The sequence below is a fragment of the Mycteria americana genome, chromosome 4 (genome assembly GCF_035582795.1).
Source record: "Mycteria americana isolate JAX WOST 10 ecotype Jacksonville Zoo and Gardens chromosome 4, USCA_MyAme_1.0, whole genome shotgun sequence".
NCBI classification, from domain to species: domain Eukaryota; kingdom Metazoa; phylum Chordata; class Aves; order Ciconiiformes; family Ciconiidae; genus Mycteria; species Mycteria americana.
Genome location: NC_134368.1, coordinates 217,078 through 242,257, shown reverse-complemented (window position 1 = coordinate 242,257; position 25,180 = coordinate 217,078). Strand labels below are relative to the sequence as shown.

At 65.2% G+C, this 25,180-nt stretch overlaps 2 protein-coding genes across 2 annotated transcripts in view; one reads left to right on the top strand and one right to left on the bottom strand.

Annotated features, from left to right (window-relative positions):
- The window catches only part of LOC142408783 (dedicator of cytokinesis protein 2-like), an 86,140-nt gene that overhangs the window by 44,340 nt on the left and 16,620 nt on the right, over window positions 1–25,180 (top strand). The gene's annotated exons all lie outside the window — the stretch shown is intronic.
- Window positions 313–23,967, bottom strand: LOC142408778 (uncharacterized). The gene is made up of 4 exons (XM_075499335.1): window positions 23,878–23,967; window positions 10,466–12,354; window positions 5,614–5,688; window positions 313–700 (listed from the first exon to the last, which is right to left on the bottom strand). The coding sequence occupies exons 2-4, from the start codon at window positions 11,974–11,976 to the stop codon at window positions 502–504; spliced, it is 1,785 nt and encodes a 594-aa protein (XP_075355450.1). The 5' UTR covers window positions 11,977–12,354; window positions 23,878–23,967; the 3' UTR covers window positions 313–501.

Genomic DNA, 25,180 nt, shown 5'->3' with positions numbered 1-25,180 from the left:
CCTGCAGGCAGCAGCCGGGGGAAAGGGCGAGCAGCCCATGCTGTGGGGCGCAGGGACGGGTGCTGGTTTCAGCCGGGGCAGGCTGGGAGCACCGGGGCTGCAGGCGGCCCTCGAGGACCCCTGAGGAAGAGGAGGGCCCAAGGCTGCTCTCGCCAAGGGGCTGTGGGCGCCTGGGGCTGAGCAAGAACTGCAGCCCGTGCAGGGGAACGGCCGCCAGCCCCCTCCTCATCCTCATCCAGAACAGAAGTGCACAGGTGGGAGAGGATGTAACAAAAATAGCGTCTCCATAGAATTTATTGAATTCTCATTAAATACAGCCATTGTTCCCCTCGCCTTATTTACACAGGAGCTCCGATAGATTAAATTGAACGGTTAAAAATATAAAAGCTGGTGCTACCCAAACCCTACCATCAGAGGGAGGGAGAGGAGGAGGGAGACGTGGGCAGGGGGTCAGTGCTGGGATGGTGCCCCCACGCTCCTGGTCCGCCAGGCACTGCTGGCTCACAGGAACCAGAAGCATTTGCGCCTGGATTTCTTCGTGTCCAGCTTCGCAGGCAGCTTCGTCACTGGCGATGGCTCTTGCCTGGGCGGCAGGACGGCCCCCGCCGCTGCTGCGGGGGAGCTTGGCGTCATGTCGCCCTCGATATGGCTCAGCACCTGCTGGAAGCGGCCCTCCTGCTGCCGGAAATCGTGCTCCACGCTGCGGGCGAGCAGGGTGAAGGGGATGGCATTAGAGGGCATCGCCTGCTGTGGCCCCCTGCCCGCCACGGCTCCGTGCCCCAGCACCCGCCTCCACCCCTGCGCCCTGCCGCAAGACCCCTGGGGAGCTCAGCCCCCCGCACGTCCCCGGGGCGTGTCCCCGGGGACCTCAGCCCCGCCACGCTCCCGAGGCTGCTGCACGGGGACGGCGTGCATGGCAGGGGACCAGCCTGGCTTCAGCGGCTGTCGTCCTGCGGCGGGAGGGGATGACTGAGCCCGCGGGAAGGGCAGGGGCCTCCTGCGGGAGCAGCCGCTGGCTGGGAGCCTGCAGCGCGGAGTGGCCGTTTGGGCGTTTCTCTGGCAGCTTTCCCCAGGGCTCCCGGCACTTCCCGGTAGGCAGACTTCCCAGGGTCACCGTGTGCCCCTGCGAGGGGACGTCCTGCTGGCATGCCCTTCAGACAGCTCCTGCCCACCACCCTCACCCTCGGAGGCTGTAAGTGGGGGGGTGGGGGCTGGATCCGTCCCAAACAGCCGACCCACCTGCGGTGCTGCGGTCTGCAGCTGGGCATGTGGCACCGCACAGCTAAACCTGCTGTGCTGGAGCATCCAGGGACCTCTCCTTCCAGAGGGACAGGCTGACAAACAGCCCCTGACCTGGTGGCAAGGGGTATTTTGGGATGTGTCACCCTCAGCTGTCCCCCCCCACCTTCTCTCTTATCCAGCCTCAAAGCCTGGCGCTGCCTCTGCTTTTCTCTTGGGCTTGACTGTGCTTTTTCCTCTGTTTCACCCGCTCGCCAGAGCTCCTTTGCCCTAAATGCCTTCCCTAAACAAGGACAAACACGCCAAGTCCCTCCTGGGGAGCCGAACTGCTGCAAGTGGCCTCCCTAAGTGCCAGGGACTTGTTCCCGGCACACTGTGCCCGTGGCACTTCGGTGGCACTCAGGCACCGGGCAATTGGGGTTTCCTGCAGCAGAGGCAGAGTCCCTGACTCGGGCGTGCAGTGGCTCCTGTGCCCTGATCAGGCCATCCGCAGCAATGCCCGCTAGTGCCCCGCAGGGACCCGTGCCACTGCTGCAAGGGCTGGCCATCCTCGGCAAGGCAGCCGCACCCCCAGCACGGAGGGGAGGGCAGAGGAAGGCTCTGGACAGGCCGGGCACCCTGTAGTTGCCAGCCGCAGCAGCGTGCTGCCCTCGCTGCCATCCCCTCACTGCAGGACCGTGATGTACTCCCCCGAGCAGGGTACAGCTTCTGGTGGTGCTGCTCCGTCCCCCCGGGGCTGCGGGGTCCCTCCCAGCTCGGACTAACACATGCCGAGACTTTGCCCGCGATCTGTCCGGGGTGGGAAGCCAGCCAGCCAGCTGCCCTAGCTGGGGACTGGTGCTGACGCAGGGGGGCGAGCCCAGGGTCTGTGGGACCCCGGTTAGCACTGAGCCCCCCAGGGAGGGGCTGCCCACCCCTGGGGCCGGGGTGTCTCGTCCTGCTGCTGCTGCCACCAGCACCGCGCCCGGACCCGATGGGCTGAGGGCAGCTGCAGCATCAGGAGATGGCACAAGACGCAAGGGCTGTGCTGCTGCCTGTCACACCGCTGGTGATGCATGGAATTAGGGCACCCTGGGTCTGGGTAGGGGGGGGCTGTGCCCCCCACCACAGCCCTCAGGTTTCCTGCAAGTGCCGGAGCCCTCCAGTGTCCCCGCAGCACCCTGCAGCGCTGGCTGCTGGTGGCCACGTGCCGTGATGCTTCCTCACACGGAAAGTGCTCTGATCTCCTCACACCAGCCTCGTCCCATCGGATCAGCGAGGTGCTGCGGTGTGTGCCCGGGACTATGCACGTGGCACGGCCACCCCACACACAGGGAGCGCCCCGCGAGCCCCACACGGCACGCTAACACCTCCCGTCACCTCCCGTCACCTCCCGTCACCTCGCCCTGCGAGGACACTGATTGTCCCCAGCTATTTCTAGCAAAGAGGGCGAGCCGTGGCAGACAGCCCCTTAGCAGGGGCGCAGCATGGGCAGGGACCCCGACTTCCCAGCACAGATGCAGAGGAAGGGCTCAGGGCCGCGACGGGGGTGCACAGCTGGCGCGTTCATGCATAGCCCTGGGACGGGACGCAGGCAGGCAGGTCTGCTCCTCCTCTGTGGCTGATCCCCGAGGGCCGGTGCCTGGAGCGCTGCCCCAGCTCCTGGCACCCGGTGCGCTCCGCACTGTCCCCGCTCCCCCCACCCTGTGTCCCGTGTCCCACCGGAGCCTCTTCTCATCACGCGGACAGCAGCGAAGCCCAGAGGGAGTCCCCGGCGGGAGCCTGGCAATTACAGGGAGCCACCTCCCCCAGATGTGACATCTCTCCCCACCGCAGTGCCGCGTGGAGACAGGCTCGTCAGACCCAATTAGCACTGAAGTCCCCCACGAGCTACAGCGGGGGAGTCTGTGGTGTAAATAAGCAGAGAACAAGAGAATCAGACACAGCTCTGCCACGGTGGCACGGGCGCGCAGGGCAGCCGGCGCGGGGGTGCGAGGATGCCGGTGCACAGCGCACCGGCGCCGGGGCACCCCAGCCCAGAGGAGAGCGCGTCCATCCCACGCACAGGCGCTCACAAAAGCACAGCGGGGCAGCGGCTAAACCACCCCGTGCGCACACTGTGGAGCGCTGCTCGGTGCCAGCTCTGTGCGCTGCATCCTGCGCTTCTGAGCGCTAGCAGAGTGAGCCTAATTAACAGCAAAATGAGAACATGCCTGGCCAGCCATCTGCACGTGCACAGAGGGAGACGGCAGGCTGCATGGCCAGAGAGACAAACGGACGCCCACGGACGCCTGGACGGGCAGAAGGCTCAGGCTAAACTGCAACTCCCCAATTCCCAGAGGGCTGATGGGGAGAGGGCCCCGGCCACGTCACTGCCTTCACTGCGAGCGCGTGAGATGCCTTTCCCGGAGACTGAATGGGCTCTGAGGAGGGAGGGCAGTGGAGGAAAGTGCTTCCATGCCCCAACCCAGTGCCGGTGTCGGGCAAGCAGAGCTGAGGCCCCACGGTCCTGGACCCCAGCAAGGGACAGGAACCCCCTGCACGACCGGCAGCTCGTCTGCAGTGTCTGTGCGAAGCTGGCACGGGGACAACGAGATGCAGCCTCGACTCAGAGCGAGCGAGCAAGCCCACCCACCAGCTGCTAACGAGGCTTTCCCCAATATACTGCTTTTACAGAAGATAAATGCTCTGCCATCAAACCAGAGCAGCTCCCCTTCCACCTGCAGCCCGTCAGCTGTCCTTCATGAAAATCACCCCATCTGCTCCTGCGAGTGGGAGCTGCTCTCCACAGAGATAAAGGGACCAGATTCAGGCCAGGTAACACCAGGACCCTGCTCTGGCTTTCTGACACATGGAGCTGGAGCTGGTAGGAGCTGGCTGCAGAGCAGTGAGGTGCCTGCAGCCGTGCTGGGAGCCCCAGCAGCACGCTGGGGGAAGAGCTGGCACCGGTGTGCCAGAACAGCTCCTTGGCTGGCCCGGTGAGCCGAGCCCTGCTCCGAGGACAGCGAGCACCGACGCCGTGCTAGCACCCACGCCCCTCCAAATCTGCCGCTGAGGGGTCCCGGCATGGCGGCTGTCAGCCGCGTGCTGGCGTGGCTTCAGCGTCCTGCCTGGCACGGGGCTGGCAGGGCAGACGTGACCATTCCCCGGCACGGTGTACCCTGCTGGGGGAGATGCTGCCTTTAGGGCTACGAAGAGAGCCATGAGGAGACAGGGGAGGCTGCAAGCTCACAGCTGGAGCGCGCGCTGGTGGGGAGCAGCCCGTGAGCCCTGTCTGAGGACTCCTTGCAGGGAAGGGGTCACCCAGCAAAGACAGAAACAGTCCGGGGATGGGCAGCTGTGCCGCCCTGCCCTCAGCGCAGCCCAGGCTCAGGCTCTGGCTCAAATGGCATCTCTGTCCCTGCTGCCCCGTCCCACCTGCCCTAGCGCAGCAGCCCAGCTGCCGGGGCCGGGGCCGGCCCCTGTGCTTAGCCTCAGCTGCAGCAGAGCCCAGGGAACGGCAGTCCTCCGGGTCCAGCCGAGGCGCAGGAATGCGTCCCCAGCTCTGCCACGACCCCGACTCTGCTGCAGCTCTGCCCAGGCCCCCAGGTTACCCTGTGCTGGCCAAAGCGCCGATGAGCACGCGTCAGCGTCCCTGGGGGTGCGCTGCTGCCCGCTGGGCCCAGGCCATGAGGTGGGGCTGTGTTTTGCACCAAACTGTCTTTTGGCGTGACGGGCGCTGCCGTCTTCTCTCCAGTCCGATGGGAGCCTCCCGGCAGGTGCAGGGGCCTTGGCAATGGCCTTTCTGTTTGTGGTGCCCCCCCCGAGCGGACCGTACATGGTGCCCCAGGAGCAGGGGTGGCTGCAGGGACAGCGGGGCTGACAGCCCTCTGCGTTCCCAGCTGCTGTGGGGTCGCAGAAGGGATGGGCCCCTTGAGACACGGATAAGCAGGACGAAGCGCAAGGACACGGTGCTGCATGCATGGGACGGGGACAGCCGCTCCCTGTGTGCCCCGTCCCCTTGGCACAGGGGGTCTTAGCTGGTCCTGTACAGCCAGGTTTGTGTCTGTCCTAAGGCGCTGGAGGCATTTCTGTGACAAACAGAGAGCTCCTCCACTAGGAGGGACAGGACAGGAAAAGCTGCGACTGTGTTAGTGCCACATCCCCTGGGACAGCTCAGACCTGCACAGGCTGAGACCCTGCAGCCCCTGGCAGCTCAGGGTCCCCTGAGCATCCACCCTGGCACAGGGACAGGAGATGGAGCGCAGGCGGGCAGGTCCCTTCCATCCCCCAGCACGGTCCCCAGCAGTGAAGACTCGCAACTCCCCCGCACCTCTGCCTTGTAGCCAAATTAGGAGTCTGATTAGGAGCAGGGGCCCTGCCAGGAACGTGCAGGGTGCCAGAGCTGGCTCTTACCTGTAGATGATGCAGGCACAGTCCCGGCAGGTCCCGCAGTTGGCGATGTCCTGCCCTGTCCGGTACGAGTGTCGCCTGCGACAGAGCAGAAGTGCTGTGAGCCTGGAGACCCGGCCTCTCTCTGCCTGTGCCTCCCCAGCTGCCCCCAGGCCCCTCAGCTGCATCTCGAGTTCATACTCCAGCAGCCGGGAGCTGGGACCCAGCTCCTCTCCTCCCTGGGACCCGGCTTCTGTCCTCCCGAGAGATGCTGTTTGATGCCAGGCCAAGTGCAGTGCCTCTCAGCTCCGCAGATTTCTCAGATGGTTGCAAACCAGAGACAGGCACAGCAGAAGCCCCGAATCCTTCACACCCCTTTCCTCTCCATCCCAGAGCCGTACCTCATGCCCGTGGCCACCCCAGGCCCCCATGCATCTCCCCACACTGGTGCCACAGAGGCAGTGGGACCGTGGGCAGCACAAGGTCCGTGCGGGGGCACTTGCGACACACAGCAGTACCCTGACACATGGGCAGAGGGAGATGCCCCAGACTGCTCACCAGCCTACACCAAACTTGGGATTTATCCCTTTTTGATGCTTTCACACCAGAGAAGCATCCTCCTCCAGGTGGTGCATGGTGCATGGGACTCAAATTAAGCTGACAAGCACCAAAGCTCAGCTCAACCCCAAAGCAGTCCTCCTCCCTGATCTCTACAGAAGGTATCTGCACCCTGAACATTTCTGCTGCTGCTGCTAACGCCAGCCCCAAAGCATCCTCAGGCCAGCTGCACGCTGCACAGGGAGCACACACCGCGACGCCCCGCTGGGCGAACGCCGGCTGCCTGCCCTGCTGCCCTCCTGCCCAGAGCTCCCCAAGGTGCCTGCTCCCCACGACCGGGTCAGCTCTGCCACCCTGCGAGCGCGGGGCGTCCACCAGCCACAGCGTCCTGGCATCCCAGAGGCCAGGCAGCTGCGGGGCACCAGGGACCGGCAGCGAACCTCTTGCCCGGCCGCAGCACCGGCCTGATGCTCCTCTGAGCTCGGCAGCCTCCACGCGCCACTGCCGGCCCCGGCTTCAGCTGCCAGCAGGAGAGCCACCACCTCCCCGGGGAAATGGTCCACCATTGTCCCTCCTCGCTTAGCAGCCTGCGGCTTCTTGAACAGAGCTTGTGCGCCTTTGGCTTTGCAGCCCTCCCGAGCACCCGGGGTGCCGGGGCTGTACCAGGGCTGTGCTGAGGAGCTGCCTGCGGGCCCCTGGCACCCCATCACTGCCGGTGGGTGCTCCCCGGTGGTGCCCCAACTCTGGTTGCTCTCAGAGCTGTAAGAAAAGGGCCCTGTGAAATGCTTTGGGTCACCCTTGCGGGCTCTGTCTCCACATCTCCATTGCCCCTCTTAGGCAGTGCTGGCTGCGGCTTTTGGGGGACAGCTGAGAAAACACCCCCACGTCCCACATAGCAGTCACATTTTCCTGTTTAAATCTTCCTTCTATTACTCGACCTTGATCATGATTGTTCTCAGCACTCAAAAACTAGGTCTTTTAACGCACCAAATTATATATTACAATTGGGATTATACTCTTAGCACATAAATTAGATCATGATACCTTTTATATATATATACACATATATATATGTGGTACATAATGTGTGTGTGTGGGGGGGTTTCCAACGTTATATAAACTGCGCCCCTCTACCAGGATGAGATCTAATCCTGAGATAGGTGTTTGGTGTGGGATGTTGCCGGCAGTAGGTGCCTGGACCCTGCGAGGACACGTGACACCGTGAGTGGCGTGGGGCTGGTGGCACCGCTCTGGTGCATGGTGGGCACTCCAGAGCCACCGCCTGCCTGCAGGACACTGACCTGTGGCAAACGAGGCCACGCTGTCCCTCAGCATCGGGACACTAGGATAATTTTTTGTGTGATTTCTTATCCCATTCCTTATGTCTCTGGGCATCTTGTTTGCTCATTTGACTGCAACAGTATACAGAGCCGAGATCTTAATTAAGCTGCCCGCAGTGAAGCTAAATCAGCTTCCCAAGCAGACAAACTCAATTCTGACCGCGGGAGCAAACCTGCCCTCTCAACAGGCACCGCTCTACACATGCACTTGCCGTACCCCGCGGGGACGAGGCTTGGCACAGCCATGGCACGGCCGTGGGTCTACGGGTGCCCCAGAAGGCAGCACCGCAGGCAGGGGGTCACTCCCTGGCCTTTCTCCTCTGAGCAGCTGCGCAGCCCCTGGGGGCAGCAGGCCCCCGTGCAGCCCTGACGGGCGAGGGGCAAGCGGGCTGTGCCAGGGTGGCAAGGCGAGGGGCGAGCGGGCTGTGCGAGGGGCTGCACGGCGAGGGGCAAGCAGGCCGTGCCAGGGGCTGCATGGTGAGGGGCAGAGCGGTCTGTGCCAGGGCTGCGCGGCGAGGGGCGAGTGGGTCGTGCCGGGGGCCGCGTGGCGAGGAGCAGAGTGGGCTGTGCAGGGGGCTGCACGTTGACGCCCAGCAGCAGCAGCAGCGATCGGGGGAGGAGCGAACCCCAGCCCTGGCCCTGGCCAGAGCCCCCGGCACCGCTCTCAGGTCCCCAGCCATGGAGGCAGGAGCAGCGCTGCTGTGCTTGGCCACAAGAAGCAGTTTTTCAGAGCTTTGCTCTGAAAAGCCAGGAGAGCGTAGGCGGGGTGCTGGACTCCCCCGGGGAGCCAGGGTGTGCTGAGCTGCTGGTGCTGCTCCTCTTTCGGGGCAAACAGGGCCAAGCCCCGGACCACGCTCTCCTCCCCTCCGGTGTGGTCACCCGTGCTGTGCCGGGGCAGGAGCGGCACACACGTAGCCGACCGGGGCAGGCAGCTCCCGTGCAGCCAGGGGGAACGGGTGCTCGGAGCTCAGGGAAGGGCCCATGGGAGCCAGCGCCCCAGGGCTGCTGGCAGCTCCCAGCCGGGACGGGCACACATGGGCTGCGCCCGCAGCCGGGCAGCCTGTGCCAGGGAGGGAGCGTGGTGCTGCACACCCCGCCTAAACGCCCGCCCGGGCTTGCACGCTCTTGCTAACGCCTCTGTGGGATCCACACCGCCTCTATTGCCCCTAATCGGAAGGAGGTACTTAGCAGGCATTCGTTTTAGACAAAACAATTAAACACGTGCGCAGGCACCAGGGCCAGGACTACCAGGCGCTGCCCATCTGGCAGGTCCAGATCTCCTCCTGTGTGCCGCCCTGCCTCCCCAAAACCACACGCCAAGTAAGTCAGACGTATCAATGCACACCGAGCTCGGTGTCCCCGGCAGGCTGGGCCCCTCTCCACCTGCGAGGCCAAACTAACGAGCTGCCACACTGATGAGCTCTCCTGTCCCAGTGCCCAGGCTGTCCCCACGCAGCTGCAGCACAGCACGGCTGTACCTGAAATGCCACCCACAAGCGGCACTGGGGATGCTCCATAGCACCACGGTCCCCAGCACCCCAGGGCCACCTCGCAGACAGACGGGCCGTCGAGGGCAGGATGGGCCGGGCCGAGCCGTGCCGCTCAGCGCGGAGCCTCACCAGCTGTCCCTCCGGCCCAGGCGCTCCCAGCACGGGCGCCCAGGTGAAGCTGCTGCCTCCCTGACAGCCGACCCAGGGGAATCGTGGCAGGAGCTTAACGGGAATATCCTGAGCCACGGCCACTGCTCAGTGCCACGAAGGCTGCGTGCACGTTTCTTTTCACCGCTTCTTTCCCTGCGAGGAGCAGAGGGCACGAGCTGCACGAGCACTAGAGATTGGGAGAGCATTTTCACCCCGAGGGTGGTCAAACACTGGGACAGAGGCCCGAGAGGTGGGGGATCTCTATCCCCCCAGACACTAAACCACAGCCGGGCAAGGTCCCGAGCAGCCTGTCCTGGCTGCACCCACCTTCCGTGGGCGTTGGACCAGAGACCTCCGGTGGCCCCTTCCCACCAGCACTGCTCTGGGAGGTGGCACGAGGGCAGCTTTGCCTGCGCTTCAGTTACAGCCAACACGGGCTTCGTTAGATGTAATGACTGGATCGTTGCGCTGCCCTGGTGGGAGCTGTCTCGGAGCATGGGGAATATGCCCCAGAGAGTTTTACAGGAGAGTGCCAGGACCGGCACGGGGTGAGCAGCTCCTTGCATCTCTGGGAAGGTTGGTGGCCCTTGTGTGAGATGAGTTTGGAGGGTCTCAGCTCTGGGCCATCACAGACTAACCTCTAATGCCTTGCTCCGTTTGGCAAATCTACCTGGGAGGCCAAGGAAAATTGGCCCAGGGGATGCCCTGCCCCACCACCCATGGAGCAGGTCCTGTGCAGGGCAGGGCAGGACGGGGGTGCGTGGGCACCTCCCCGGGGTGCAGACACGTCAGCCACCGGGGCACCGGCTGACGAATTTGTGCCTTAGGTAACTCAAAGGATGAGGCTGAAAGCAGGCATGAGAAACAGGGAGGCTGTCCCCAGGGCATGGCAGGGAGGCTGTCCCTGGGGCATGGTGACTGTCCCTGGGGCACAGCAGGGACGTTGTCCCCGGGGCATCCGCCATGGCTGGGCTGAGCCTGCAGTCGGGATGCGACGTCCCAGGTCTCCGCTCCCCGTGACCGAAGGGCACGTCAGCTGCGCCAGAGCCGGGCAGGGGGCCCAGCTCCCCTCGTCCCCTGGCCTGCACCCCCTGCACCCTTTCCCTGGGCATGGGGAGGGCAATGTGGGCACATGCAGAACAAGCCGGGGCGGGCGAGACATCGCATCAAGACATAGCGTCGTGTGTGCGTGGATGGCAGCTCTGAGTTTCTCAGAAGGAAACGCATCCAGGAGGTGGCAGCACCCAAGTCTGCGGCAGGGCCCCCCCCATCCTCCATCTACAGCCCCCCCAGGGACATTGGCCCCCCCGGCCCCCACCTCCATCCCTGCCTGCTCACCCATCCCGCTGGGCCTCCTTCTTCTCCAGGTCCTGGATGACGTCCAGCAGCACCCGGATGGTTTGTTGGCTGGTCTCCAGGACCCCTTCCAGGGACTGCAGCTGGGACTGCAGGTCCCCCTGCTCTCCGGGCCCCCGGGGGCCCTCTCCCTGAGATGTCCGGGTGTCCTCATCCGCCGCTGGTGGTCCCACCGGCCCCTTGGCCGCCACCACCAGCTGCAGAAGGTCCTGGATGTGGCGCAGTGTCTCCGACTGCTCGGTGGTGAGGCAGGGCTGCCCGTGCCGGGGGACCTCCAGTGCCCGCCCGGCCGGCTGCGTCCCCACACCGGGGCCCTGTGGGGCTGGGGGCAGCGGCTCCCCAGGCCCCTCCGGTCCTGCCTGGCCGTGCCCAGGCTCAGCGGTGCGTAGCCGGCTGCAGATGCCACGGGGGTCCGGATGGCTGAGCGCAGCTGGTGTCTTCTCCGGTGCGGCGGCAGCAGAGCCGTGCCAGCCCAGCGCTGGTGGGATAGGGGCTGGCGAGGTGCAGCAGAGTCCCCCCCAGGGCGTGCCGCGGAGCTGGTGCTGGGGTGGTGGGGGGTCCCACGGGGTGTTGCCCTGAGCTGGCTGGCGGAGGCCGTGGGTGTCCGTGGCGGGAACGGTCTGCTGGCGGTACGGCGAGGACTGGGGTGGTGGACGCCCGCGGGGCAGGCTCTGCTCCGAGTCGCTCCGGCCGAGCCCTCGCGGCTCGGCAGGCGGCCAGGGCTGACCGCAGGGCACGGAGGCCGGGCGCGGGAGGGCCCCACGGCTGCCCCCGGGGTTCCCGCGGAGCCGGGCGCAGGCAGGGGGCAGCAGGCAGGGCTCGGGGGCGCAGCTCTGTGCCGGAGAGGTGCAGCGGGCAGCGGGGCACCCGGCCGTGCCCGGATAAGGGGGACAGGGATCCCTGGGCGGTGGCGGTGGCACGCGGCACACCGCAGCGTGCTGGGCGAGGGCTGTGGCATGATCATGCACGGGGAGGCTGCCGGGTGCCTGTGGGGGCACAGCCCCCCCCGGGCACCAGGTGCTCCCCGCGGCGGCAGGCAGCACCGCGTCCCCGGCCACGTCGCAGACACTCTTGCTGCGGGGCTGGGAGGCTGGGAAGGGCTTCTGGAGGCTGGGGGAGGTCTGGATGGCAGTGCTCATGCACGCCTTCCTGGGCATGGGCAGCGTCAGCGAGCCCGGCTGGGCCTGGGGCCAGCTCCGCCGCGAGGCACAGAGAGCCGCCGGCTCAGGGGCGTCCCTGGGGGGCGGTGAGGCACGTGGGGTGTTGGGGCCAGGGGTGGCCATGGGCCCCGGTGTGGGGCTGGCCGCCCGCCCCGCGCCGCCCTCCACCAGGTCCTTGAAGCGGACCTGCTGTGTGCGGTTGCGCCGGCGCTTCAGGCGGCTCTCGATGTCGGGTGAGTCACGGTTGAGCAGCACCGAGCGCACTGTCATGGCTTTCTCCTGGCTGCCCTCGCCGGCGGGGGCTGGGCCGGGAAGGGGCTCACGGCTGACCATGGCTCAGGGCCCCGGGGCCGCTGCCCTGCAGCGGGGCGCTGCGGCGGGGCTTGGGGGGCCGAGCACCGGCGGCCGGAGCTCTGGGCTGCACCCGTCCCCGGAGCTGCCCGGGGCAGCGGGCAGCCTCATCCCGTGCCACCGCGGAGAGGGGATGCTGCGCGGGAGACGGGCGAGGGGCCGCTGGGCATGCTGCCTGCTGCCCAGCCCTACAGCCCCTGGCACGCCGACCCGACAACCCTGCCTGCTGCCATGCCTCCCCGACGGTGCTGGCAGCCCATGGTCCTGCCGCCGTCTGCCCTGGCTCAGCGCTGTCTGCGGCAGGCTGCCCGGGGCGCTGGGTGCCGGCTGTCCCTGCTCATGGCTCCTGGGCTCCCGGACCTGTGGGGACAGAGAGAGGTGGGTGAGCCCCGGTCCCGCCACTGCAGCCCCCCGAGGACGCGAGCATTCCCCGTGCACCGCGCTGCCCCGCGGAGCCGCTGGCCTCTGCCCGCCTCTGCACGTTCCCTCCCAGCCCCGCCATCACAAAATGCAAAGAGACAAGCTTTGATCTCTGGTGCTGCCTTTTCAGCACAAAGAGAGAAGGAAAAAAAGAAACCCCTTTAGCATAAACACGTTACAAGTTCACAGCTAAAATCAAGCAGAAGCAGCTGTTAAAAATAGCTCTGCCTCACCGGGGCTGGTGCCTCGTGTTTGCTGGGCGCTGGCAGCAGGAGGGCAGGCGTGGGGCAGGCATGGGGGGCTGCTGCGCGTGGGCACAGGGCAGAGCTGGGCTGGGCACGGGGGGCTCCTGTGTGGGATGGATGGACATGGGGCATCCGCTGTACATGGGGCACTGGCTCTGCGTGGGGCTGGACAAGGTGCAGGGCGCCCAACCTGTGTGGGGCATGGCTGGAGTGGGCACGGGACCTGTTGTGCGTGAGGCAGAGCTGCACTGGGCACAGGGGACCTGTTGTGTGTGGGGCATGGCCGGACTGGGCACAGGGGACCCATCCTGTGTGGGGCATGGCCAGACTGGGCACAGGGGACCCATCCTGTGTGGGGCATGGCCAGACTGGGCACAGGGGACCCATCCTGTGTGGGGCATGGCCGGACTGGGCACAGGGGACCCATCCTGTGTGGGGCATGGCCAGACTGGGCACAGGGGACCCATCCTGTGTGGGGCATGGCCGGACTGGGCACAGGGGACCCATCCTGTGTGGGGCATGGCCGGACTGGGCACAGGGGACCCGTCCTGTGTGGGGCATGGCCGGACTGGGCACAGGGGACCTGTTGTGTGTGGGGCATGGCCAGACTGGGCACAGGGGACCTGTCCTGTGTGGGGCATGGCCAGACTGGGCACAGGGGACCTGTTGTGTGTGGGGCATGGCCGGACTGGGCACAGGGGACCCGTCCTGTGTGGGGCATGGCCGGACTGGGCACAGGGGACCTGTCCTGTGTGGGGCATGGCCGGACTGGGCACAGGGGACCCGTCCTGTGTGGGGCATGGCCAGACTGGGCACAGGGGACCCGTCCTGTGTGGGGCATGGCCGGACTGGGCACAGGGGACCCGTCCTGTGTGGGGCATGGCCAGACTGGGCACAGGGGACCTGTTGTGTGTGGGGCATGGCCGGACTGGGCACAGGGGACCCGTCCTGTGTGGGGCATGGCCAGACTGGGCACAGGGGACCTGTTGTGTGTGGGGCATGGCCGGACTGGGCACAGGATCCCATCCTGCACGTGGCACCCACCAGAGGTGCAGCAGGGTTGGCTGGGCTGCAGGCGTGGGGGACCAGCTCCGTGGGCAGGGGGCGAGACCGTGGCTTGGGGACACTGAGCTGCCTTGGGTGCGTGAGAACCAGCCGAGATGAAGAACAGGCATCGCGGCTAAGACAGCAAATTCGGTGAGACCGGGGGATCGCTCCCTGCCCCTCACCGTGGAGAAGGGCGGTCGCTGGTGTCTCTCCAGCTCTCACCCCTGGCTCTGCCACAGGGCTGTGGCTTGGGGAGGCTGTGGTGGGGCTGCCTCTGGAGAGCGAGGTCTCCCTGGGGCATCGTACCTTCTGCCATCGCGCAGGCCCAGGCAGCCTGCCCGCCCGTGCCCACCACAGCTCTCTGCCCGCCCTGCCTCGTGTGCAGGCACGTGGCACAGCTCCCGCTCACAGGGCCACCGCCAGGACCTGGCTGCAGGACCGAGGCCACAGCTCGTGCCCAGGGACGCGTCCCTGACACCAGCAGCACTTCTCAGGCAGCAGAGGGGCAGGACCCTGGGGGTGGCCCTGCCCCTGAGCAGGGGCTCTCACGCAGGGGGGATCACACCCGCCATGTCCTCATCCCTGCCATCGTTAGTGCACAGCTATGCAGGGCTCCTCCCGGCGCAGGCAGGGCAAACCTCCTTCTGCAGGCCTGTCCTGGCCATACCCCTCCCACACCAGCACCAAGCCCCCATGCCCACCTTGCTCTGCTTCTGCCCACCCTGGTCACCGGCTGCTGCCCCGGCCCGTCACACTGTCGGGGCATACGACGCCCCTGAGCACGGGGTGCACGCCGGGAGCCCTGCCAGGGATGTCCCCAGGGAGCAGAGGAGGCTCACGGCTCCTTTCGGGAAGCAGAGCCGGGGACAGGGTGGGAGACACGGAGACGCCAGCCCCGGCGGGCAGCGGCGCTGCTTCGCCTGGCGGTTCAGTCTCCCAGCATTTGAGATCTGCAAACATCCAGAGGTGCCTGCGGCGTGGGCGAGGAGCAGAGTGACGTGGGCTCCCTGTTGCACGCACTCATGTCCTCACACCACACCACGCCCTGCATCCCGCAGCACCGTGGCTGGCACCGGCAGCCCCTGCCCCGGACCGCAGCCCACCGCTCCCCCGGTGCTGCCGCACCCGCTTCAGCACACGGAGACAGGAGCCTTGCTTGCTCCACAGCCCTCCTGCCCTCACTGCGGACAGACACACGGCACCTGCCAGCCCCCCAGCCCCCCTCACCGTCTTGCCTTGCTCCTGCTGTAACGAAGTTGCTGACTCAGCACAGCGGCCTCGAGTCACCCTGCGCTGGTAACGAGCAAACTTCCCGAGTGCTGAGCGCGCCGGTGCCCAGTGCTTCCCCAGGCAGGCAGCAAGCCACCGACCCAGCGGAGCGGGGGGCTCACGCAGCCCTCCCGGCCCCCGCCCCAGCACTGCGCGCCCCAGCGTGGCATTAGTCGGGATGCTGCTCCACGCGCCGCCCAGCCGCCCGGCATTTTCCTTCCCAAGCTTGGAGCCGTGCCCAGACACCGGGAGATGTTTGTGAGGCAGGACGCGACGGAGATGGGGACAGCAGAGGGATGGGGCACCTCGTTAGTATGGACAGCAACAGGCGGAGGAGAGAGCTGGCTCGGGACGGAGCCAGCGCCACCTGCCCCTGCGCCCTGCGCTCGTCGCAGGCTGCGTGCAGGTCCAGAAGGAGCAGCCCCATGTTCACGCCTGCCAGCAGGCGCCTGGCCCGGGGCAGCAGCTGTGCCAGCACCCACGCGGGACGGGGCAGAGCCTGCCGGGATGGCGAGGGGCCACAGGGCGAGCCCCTGCCCGAGGCCCTGCCGCAGCTGCAGGGTCACCTCTCCCTGCTCGTGCCGCAGCAACGGCCAGTGCCCAGGGCTCAGCGCCCCTCACCCAGCTCCTGCTTCAGCGTCCCTGGCTGCATCTGTGCCAGGGAGGCAACGTGCCAAGCGGCAGAGGGGGGCCGGCTGGCACGTCTCCGTGCTGGACCGACCTCCTGAGCACAGCTTGGGGCCAGCACGGCCAGGCTGAGCACTCCCAGAGGGCATCCTGCATGCGGCCAGCCTGCTCCGGAGGTTTCCTTAACAAGAGCCTTAAGGGGCGCAGGGCAGAGGGTGCCAGGAACCGCTCCAACAGCTGAGCGTGGGGCAGGAGCGCTCCCAGCAGGGTCCGAGCGTGGATGCAGCCCCCATGAGTCCGCAGTGGGGACCTTGCTGAGCCACAGCTGATTGCAGAGCGAGACGAGGCCGTTCCACTGCCTACGCAGCAAACGCGATGCTGTCAGTCAGCGGGGCTCCGCCAAGGCACCCTCTGCCTCCCGAACTGCACCGCTGGAGAGATCAGAGACAAGCCACAAGGACTAAGAAAAAGTCTATAAATTATGCATGCGCTAACTCCATTGGGAAACAGCTCTGAGGATGTCAAACACCAAAAGTTAGGACCCTCCCACTCGTCTCTCCACGTATGCTTTATGGTATGTTAGATTTAGTGCTGCATTCAGGCGCTGTTTGCAGTGTGCCGGCATCTTCGAGTGCTGATAATGAGTCCTGCTGTAGGACGGAATCAGGACTGTGCAACCCAGCGGCTGCAGTATCTGATGGGCCCTCCCGTTCTGTAGCTGAATCCGAGGAAATCGCTCTGATGATGGATCAGTCTGGAAGCATGGCTCCAGGCACATTTCGGATGCACAGAAAGGGCCACTGGGAAGGGGCTGTGCAGGAAGCAGAGGCACCCAGCACCCAGCTGCACCAGCGTTTTCCAGCTGCTATCCTCAAGCGTATTTACTGGGAAATGGCACTTAGTCCCCCGTTCCTGGGGCCACGCGCTCACCCACGCCCCCCACACGTGCGGCTACCCCAGCCAATGTACCACATGTCCGGCACACAGCCACGCTCCCTGCTCGCCTTCCTGTGCCCCGCCAGCTCCCCTGTGGGCACCCCAGTACAGGGACCTGGGCTGACCAGACTGGCAGAGCAGGAGTAGGGATGTCTCCTGCTAATGCCACCCTACCCCAGAACAAGGTACATAGGGGTCTGGCCAGACCTGCAGTGCCGAGGGCTGTCGGGAGGACAGACCTGAGAGGCGAGGTGCTGTGAAGCTGGAGCGCCTCCAAGGTCCCGAACCCGCAGAGCCCCTTCCAGGGTCTGGTCCACCGGGAGCCCAGGGCTGCGGTAGCTCCTCTCTCCTGGGGGACAACCGGGATTGGGGACAGAGGCGGGCAGGGGAGGGGATGGCTGAAGGAGACCTGTCCTAGCTACCGTGTCGTGGCTGACGCTCATCCCCGGCACCCTGTGCAGGTGGCTCTCAGGAGATACCTGCCAGTGATCAGGAGGCTCCTGCCTGCCCTGCCAGTGCTCAGCCGGGGAGTGGGGCTGCGCAACCTCCTGAGGCCGAAGCAGGAGGCGGGGGGCTGAGCCCCGGTGCTCTGCTCTTGGGTGGCCCGCCGGGCTCTGCGCCTGCGGGACAGGGGACATGGGGGACCTCCCTGGGGCACGTCGGTGGAGAGCGGCCTCGGGAGAGCCCAAGCGCGTGGGACGGGGCAGCGGCAGAGCCCCAGTGCAGGGGCGGCCAGGAGGGCACCTGGCAGCAGCCAGGGCTCGCGACCGCCAGCCCAAGGCCGGCTGGGGGCAATGGCAGGGGAATGGGCTCGGAACTTGGCTAGTGACAGCTGAAGGACAGAAGCATGTACCAGCCATACCAGTCAGCACAGGGCCATGGAGGACACAGCTCATCAAACCAGTTTGCTGTCTGTTTTGATGAGGTTCCAAGTTTGGTCAATGAAGGTAAAAGCCTCGATGGAGCAGACTTGGATTTCTGTGAGGCATTTGACATTTTGACGAAGAAAGCAGAATAATACGAAAGCAATGTGGCACATATTAAATGGATTAAAAACTGGCTAACCAGCATGTCTCAAGACATAATCATCCAGCAATCATCGCCAATTAGCCGTGCTTCTGCCCAGGTCCTGCGGAGGGGCAGCCAGGCCCCGCGCGGGCACTGGCTGTCGCTGATCTCACAGGAAAAAAACTCGGCACTGAGAAAAAGTGCGGATTATACCAAGGCTGAGAGAAGGGCAAGGAAGGAAAAAGACACACAGAGAGCAGGAGGAGCACGGAGCAGACGCTGTGCAGGAGGGGGTCTCTGCTGCGGGAGCCTTGGGCTCCTCTCCAGCTGAGCAGGCAAAGTGCAGCAAAATACGGTGGCTGAAAATCGGGGGTCAGTGCAGTCAGAGGAGTGACTTTCTTAAAAAGTGAGGACAGCCGGCGCTAGAGCAACTTGGAAAGGATTTGCATGGTGGTGGATCCTCCGTCTTGGCAATTTTTTAAGGTCTGGGTGTTTTTCTCCTCTACTTCATATGGAAATTACAAGTGCATGAATAAGGTGAGAAAGCAGGTCACATCAGATGATGTATAGATAAAACCAGACGACACCGCTATAGTGCGATAGATGACACAAGTACTTCAGCGTACTTTGGCTCTCCAGTTCAGCTGGATGCTCAGTGCAGTTGGGAATGACATGTCCTCTGCTGAATGGGCCCAGGAGCTGAGGAAGCATCAGGGAGGGCTTCCTATGACCTGGCCATGGACACCAGTGAACTTCAGGTGCCAACTCCCACCCAGCCCTCAGATTGTCCTCGCTCCCCACAAACATCAAATACTCCTCAGAACGATGGGGATTTGTGAGCAGCGCCGGGGCCCTGAATCACACATCAGCCCAGCTGCCATGCCCAGCCTGGAGCCCTTTGGATCCATGAACCTGCCACACCACTTTGGATGGTGGGATCCAAAACCTGGTTCTGCATCACCAGCCCTCGCTTTGCCGGTGCACTCTCAGCAACCTGTAACCTGTAAAGGGCTTGTGAATCTCCCCTTGGAGAGCCAATGGCCCCATGACTCCTCTTTGGCCAGCATTGATTGATGATGAATTTTGTGAGAGGGAGGCACTAAATCTTCTGGTTTTGTACCTTGAGACTCGTCTCTCATGGGCTGCAGGGTTGACCTCAGAGGAACAGAGCCCTGTTTCACACCGTCCTGTCTAGAAAGCTACCTGCATCCACCAAAAATACTGCAGAGCAGAGGGAAAGCCTCCAGCTGCCTGCCTGCCTGCCTGCCTGCTCCTCTGCTGGGGCAGCAAGGCCCAGCTCAGCTCTTCCTCCTGACTCGACGGACGTCGGTGTCCTGTGGGAGAGACCAGCCCGGGACCGACGAGGCTGCTGGGCAGACCACAGCTTCAGCCATCAAACAGCGGGACTGCAGGCACCGACGGAGGGTCCAGCTGCCCCCCACAGCCGTGAACAACCCTGCCCGCCCCCGGCCAGCTTTGGCCCTTTCTCCACCCATCCTCCACCTCGTCCTCCTGGTAATGTCTGTGGCAGAGGGAAAACCAGAGCAGACACATAAATCTTCTCCTCAAGACGCAGGAAGCCAGGAGATTAGATTTATGAGAGAGGAAGTCATATTCTCCTGGAACTGCAGAAGAGAACAGCTAATTACCCAGCTCCACTCACTGGGTACAACGGCTTCTCCTGGGACAAAACCTTTGCTTTTCCTGATCTCTGGAAAGGAAAGAGGTGCTACCGGTGCTGGGAGGGGTGGCACCAGAGGATGAGGCATTTGCTCTCAGCGGAGGACCGGGCAGGAGCCAGGTTCACAGCACATCACTCGACAGCAGAGCTTAATTCCACTTTGGCTCTGAGAGGACTCGACGCATTTGTACTTGGATCGGAGCATCTGTGGGACCCGAGGATGGAGGACTAAGAGGACGAAGAGGATCTCCTCGGGCGGCTAGCAAACGCAAAATCCGGTTCCTTGCTGAGGAAGCTCCACCACAAAGCCAGCTCCTGCCCTACCCTCGCGATTGTCTTGGAGGCTCTTCCAGAGCCCGGCTGCTCGGAGGCTCACAGACCTTCTAATTTCCTGCAGGCACTTAATCACGGCCAGTTTATATCCGACTGTGTTCATGCCAATATAGTGCTTCCGCTTGAACAGCTCTTCACCCTTCTTAGCGTTCAGCCCTCGTGCGTTCACAGCGAGGACACACATTCTTTCTCTGGCCACGCTTCGCAGTGCTCAGCAAGCCCAGCTCTGCCAGCGTCCCCCGAGGCAAGCTCCCCATGTCTCCGATGATCCTCGCAGCCTCCCTCCACACCCACGGCGCTTGACCTCCTCCCTCCTGGGAGCATTCAAGGCAAGGTCTTAGGCTCTGCTTGAACACGCTGGGGCTCCACCAGGAACACCTGGGCTGGCCTGGCTAAGGATGGCAGGCACAGTCCCCTGCAGCCAGGGCAGTGCCCCGAGCACCTCGTGCTCCGCAGCACCCCCAGCACCCCCCGCGAGCATTGCCCGGCACCTCCGGGGAGGTCCTCCCCTGTGTCAGCTGGGGCCTGGTGCAAGCAGCAGCTTGCACGAGCCGAGCGATCTGCACGCATCTCTATTTAGGTCACTGGCTGAAGTGCTCTGCAGGAAAATTAGTCACTCTCCCAGCCACAGGGCCCAGGAGAAGGCCCTCGTTGCCCGGCCGGAGCAGGGAGCCCCCGCCACCCGCCTCCCCGCAGCACCAGCACCCCTGGGCACCCTGCGGGCACCGCTCCAGGGCTGCCTGAGGATCCCAGCCACCCTTGCCACACGTGCCACGGCTAATGCCCCATGGAAGGGATCCCATTAATTAGGGAAGAAGCAACAACATCCTCCTCCTGGCATGCAGAGATCACCGACTCTCACTTGCATTGCTCCTCTCCCTTTCAACTGCAGATACGCTGGTGCTGTCAGATGGAGACTTTACGTGGTCAGGAGACACAGTGAAGTACAAAGCCTTTGCACAAAGCCTTCAGAAGCCTGCAGAAGCCAAATTATTCCTCTGTCTCCCATGGATGCTAATACAGCTGTCATGACAGTAGTGCCTGTGTTCTCACTGCTACCCGCTTGCTTTCCCACCTCTCTTTGCCAGGCAGAGGAGCACTGATATCACCATTTTAAATGATACATGAAAAGTTAGGGTGACCTACCCAGGAGAACACGGGCAGACAGCCCGTATGGAGCAGGATGAGGTCAGGAGGAGTTTGTTTCATGTCCCAAGTCTTCCCTCAGCCACCTCCGTGGAAGAGCAGGCCAGCATCCCTCGCGCAGTCTGCAGCTGCTGCCACGCACTGCGGTTCAGCACCTTTCCTAGGGGCTACAGAAGAGACCACCATGGGAGGAAGCAAACACCTTGTTTAGCTGCTTCCTTCCCAGTGAATGTGGCATGGGCAATATCACGTTCCTCCGAGTCCCGGACGCCTTGCGCAGCTGCATGGATGTGGGAAAACGCTTGATGTGGAGATCCAGCCCAGAGAGCGGGAGAGCTCGGCCGGTGCCCAGCACCGAAGCACTGAGGCTCTGCTGGCGCCTCCGACATGGGCTATTCCTGCAGTGATTACAGGACAAGGGAAGTAGGACACAGCCCAAAGACTTTTGGCCACGAGAGACACGGCTCATCACCAGACTTCCCGCAGCTCCGCGCTTTCCTGGGGAGGAACTTCTCACCTCTTGGAGAAAGGCGCTCAGGCACCCATCTGGAATCAAACCGCCCCAGCGAGAGGAGCAGCCGGCCGAGCTGGGGGACCTGACAGACTGGGACTCCGTGTGCTCCTTCGCATGCCAGAAATCTTATTAGAAAGCTACAAGCTGTCCACAAAGCACATTTCTGGAAAAAGCTAGAAAGGCTTCGCCGCCCAGCAGTTCACAGAGGCAACCACAGCGCCCTGGTCGACCCTGCGTGCGCCAGTCCAGACTCCTGGGAGCTCAGCCCCGGGTGCAGGCAGTGCCCCCCGCAGCAGCCTCGTCTGCCCCCCACGGGGCAACCCCCCATCCCACCGGTGCTTGCCCGGCCGTGGTCCTGGCAGCCAGCGCGGGAGGCCTCTGCGGCTGCAGCCTCCCAGCACAGATAGGCAGAATGTCGTTTCAGAATACAAATTCCTGCCTTTAAGTGGATTACCAATGCCATCGCCGGCCCCCCCTTTATCTTTATGCGCTTTAGACAATGCTGGCTACCAGGGGAATTTAGGAATTAGCAAGTGTATTTCTTTGCCGTGTGCCTCGGTTTCCCCACCCACCAAACAGCCAGGATGATACAGACCATCTTTGTAAACACGCAAGAGAGACCCTGTCCAAAAGCACCAGTTAGGACTGAAATAGTATTGTTACTACAGATGGGAATAGACCCACTAATTATTTGTGGCCTCTGGATGCTACCATACTATTAAATAATTATAATAATTATAATTCATAAAGAAGATAACCTCAGTCTAAAGGAGCTTCTGCGTTTAAATCCACTCTGCTCCTCCAAGCACGCTAGAAGGACTGAACACTTCCCGCAGAGAGGAGACACATCGGGTAAGGACAGTGGGTGCCAGCCTAAGCCCGGTTCTGCCTGGGAGTCAGTTCCCCCTCGGCTCTCCAGCCCCTCTCCTCGGGCAGCACCAGCAAGGAGGGAGCGCAGCCGGCAGTCCCCAGCGTCCCCTGCCACCACAGCTGTCCCAGGGGGCTCACTCTCATGCCCCCCGGGAGGTGTCGAGTGTGGAGACCGCTGGAGCTGCAAGCTGGCAAGGAGCACTCTGCACCTCCGAGAGCAGGCAGACAGCCCAGCTGACACCCGCTGTCCCCGTGCGGGCACACACCGGTAAAGCCCAGGTCCCGGCGACTACTCATACGTGTCCACATCGTGCTCTGAACATAAAAAGGGCCCTGTGGAGACCTCTTCTCTAGGCTGCCCCTGCACGTCTGTGAGGAACCGCAGCTCTAACTGGGTTTTGTGTGCGCTCCCGTGGGGAGAAGAGGGACTGGAGCAGCCCCGAAAACTGCGCTTTCCTATTTCACGGGGAGCAGCTAAGGCTGCGCCTGGCTCTGCTCCTGCCTCAGCGGCTGCCGAAGCCCCACCGGCAGACACAAAGGCCTTGAATGCAGAGCACGGCGCTGGGAGCTGCTGGGAGCAACGTGGGCTGAATCCCTCCAGCGCGAGCAGCCGTACCCTCGGCCGGCGTCAGTGCGGCGTGCGGTACAGAAAGTGACATCCCTGGGATCATGTGTGTGCGTGTGTCAACCAAACACAGCCCTGGCTGATGGACGCGTCTCCTAACGAGGGGGAGCAGAGCGCCAGCCAGCCGAGCTGAGCGAGGCAGGCTGCTCCCGGAGCGCAGCTCCCTCCCCGCATCTCCTGCACGGAGCTGCTCGGCGAGCGGAGGTGCCACGGGCCGGGACGGCACAGCAGGGCAGGCGGAGCGGGCAGCGGGGCTGCAGCACAGAGAAGCCCGACCCTCAGGGGTCTTCAGCTCCTCTAACACAGCAGCTCTCAGCACAGATTTATCTCCCTCGGCTGCACACCATGCCACCGCCTCCAGCATGGCTGTGTCCCCCAGAGACCCCTGCCATGGCAGCCAGCGGCTTGCTCGGTGCAGGGTGCCACCGGCCGCCTCAGTGCGGGGTGCTCAGTGCAGGGTGCCTGGTGTAGGGTGCTCGGTGCGGGGTGCCACCGGCCGCCTCAGTGCGGAGTGCTCAGTGCAGGTGTCTGGCGTAGGCTGCTAGGTGCAGGGTGCCACCGGCCCCGGGCCTCCCACGCTTCCCCGGGCAGCTCCTGCTCGGCGGCGGGGCAGAGGAGGGGAGGACCCGGGGAGTGCCGCGACCCCCGCAGCGCGGGGCGCCGGGGCGGCCGAGGCCGCTCGGGGCCGGGCACCGCGCACGGGCGGCGGGGAGGAAGGGGCACCGCGGATCCCCCCCCAGCCCGGCTCCGTGCCCCGGCCCCACCGGCCACCGCGCATCCCGCGGGCCGCTGCGCCCGGCTCCCGGCCGCGGGTGCCCGTGCCGCCCCGGCGCAGCCGGGGGCACCGCCCGGCCGCGGAGTCCCGGCTTCGGGGCTCCCCGTACCGCTCCGCGGTCCCTTGCCCCGGGGTCCCCGCCCCGCCCCGCATCCCCGCCCCACCGCCCCCGGCCGCGCGTCCCCCCGCTCCGGCCGCGGCGCTGCCGCCCCGCCCGGGAGCCCGCGCTGCCCGGGGTCCCGGTCCCGGCCCGGGTGCCGTCGCCGCGCCGCTCCCGACGCTGCGAGCGGGCGCCGCAGGGCCGATGCCCGCAGAGCCCGGCGCGGCCGCCGCCCCGCTCCGGTGCGGTCCGCCGGCCGGGGCCCCGCTCCCCAGCCCGCCCGGTACCTGGTGCTCGGCGGCGGCGCGGGTCGGGCAGCGGCGGGCGCGGGGCGGCGGGCGCGGGGCACGGCGGGGCGGAGCCGCGCGGGCTCGCCGGTACCGGGGCGGAGCCGGCGGGGGCGGGGCGGGGCGGAGGCGGTGTCGGCGCCGGAGCGGCGGGCGGGAGCTGGCGGCGGTGCCGGCGGGACGCGGGGCCCGGGGCTGCTCGGGCGGAGCCCCGCGGCGGGGAACGCGCCGGGGTGCTGTGCCGTGCCGAGCCCCGGAGCCCCGGTACCTGCTGCCTCTCGGCCGGGTCCTGCCCGGGCCGGGGTCCCCGGGCGGTGCGAGGGCTGCACGCCCGGAGCCGCGCATCGCCGGCCCCGCGCTCCTGCTCTGGCACCGCGGGCACCCGGCGCTGCTCCGCGGTGTCGGGCGGGCGGAGAGGGCAGAGCCGCCGCGGGGCGGGGGAAGGGGCCGGCATCGCCGAGGCTCCGGGCAGCGCCCGCCCCGGGGGGGTGCAGGTGCAGGCGCCGGGGCCGGTCCGGTGCTTGGGGCCGGGCACACGGCGGGACGCAGCCCCTGTCCCCCCGCGGTCCCCCAGCCTGCCCCAGCCCAGCAGCGCCACTGGGCCCAGGAGCCGCTGCACCGGGGAAAGGCCCGTGCCCGTCCCGGGGCTGGGAGCGCGGCGGCAGGCGGTGCGGCCGTGGGCACCGGGGAAGGTGGCCTTTGACCCAAGCAGGGCTGCAGGGCGGCAGGAGCCACGCCACAGCGGCGGGCAGGGGCTGTGACGGGTCCCCGAGCTGGGGAGCAGCAGACAGGAGTGCAGCATCCCCCCGGAGACCACAGACCCTCTTCTCCAGCTTTTAGCCTGTCCTCCCTGCAGCCCTGCCCTGTGCCAGGTGTCCCAGCCGCGCTGGGGTCGTGCCGGGGCTGCAGCAGCTGGGGCAGTGGCTCCAGGAGGTGCTGGGCGGCGGGACTGTGGCTTAGCTGGGGGCTGTCTGGCACCGTTCGCGTCTGTGACCACCCAGCGGGTTTGAGGGCCAGTGCTGTGCTGGGCTATCCCTGGGCCCGTTCCCCACGCACACACCATCCACAGGACAAATCACATCCATATGTGTAGCAGTCCCTGGCTGCGTGGCTCCCAGTAATGCAATTTAAATGTAAATACAGTTTCCCTTGAAGGTGGTGTAGCAGGCGGTGCAGGGAGTTCACCTGAATCGAATTCCAGCAGCCACCAGAACCGCTGTTTCCAGATGACTGAACTGATCTCATCAAATGCCCAGAACAGACTGGCTTGCCACAAAAGTTTCCTCCCGTCGCCTTCCTGCCT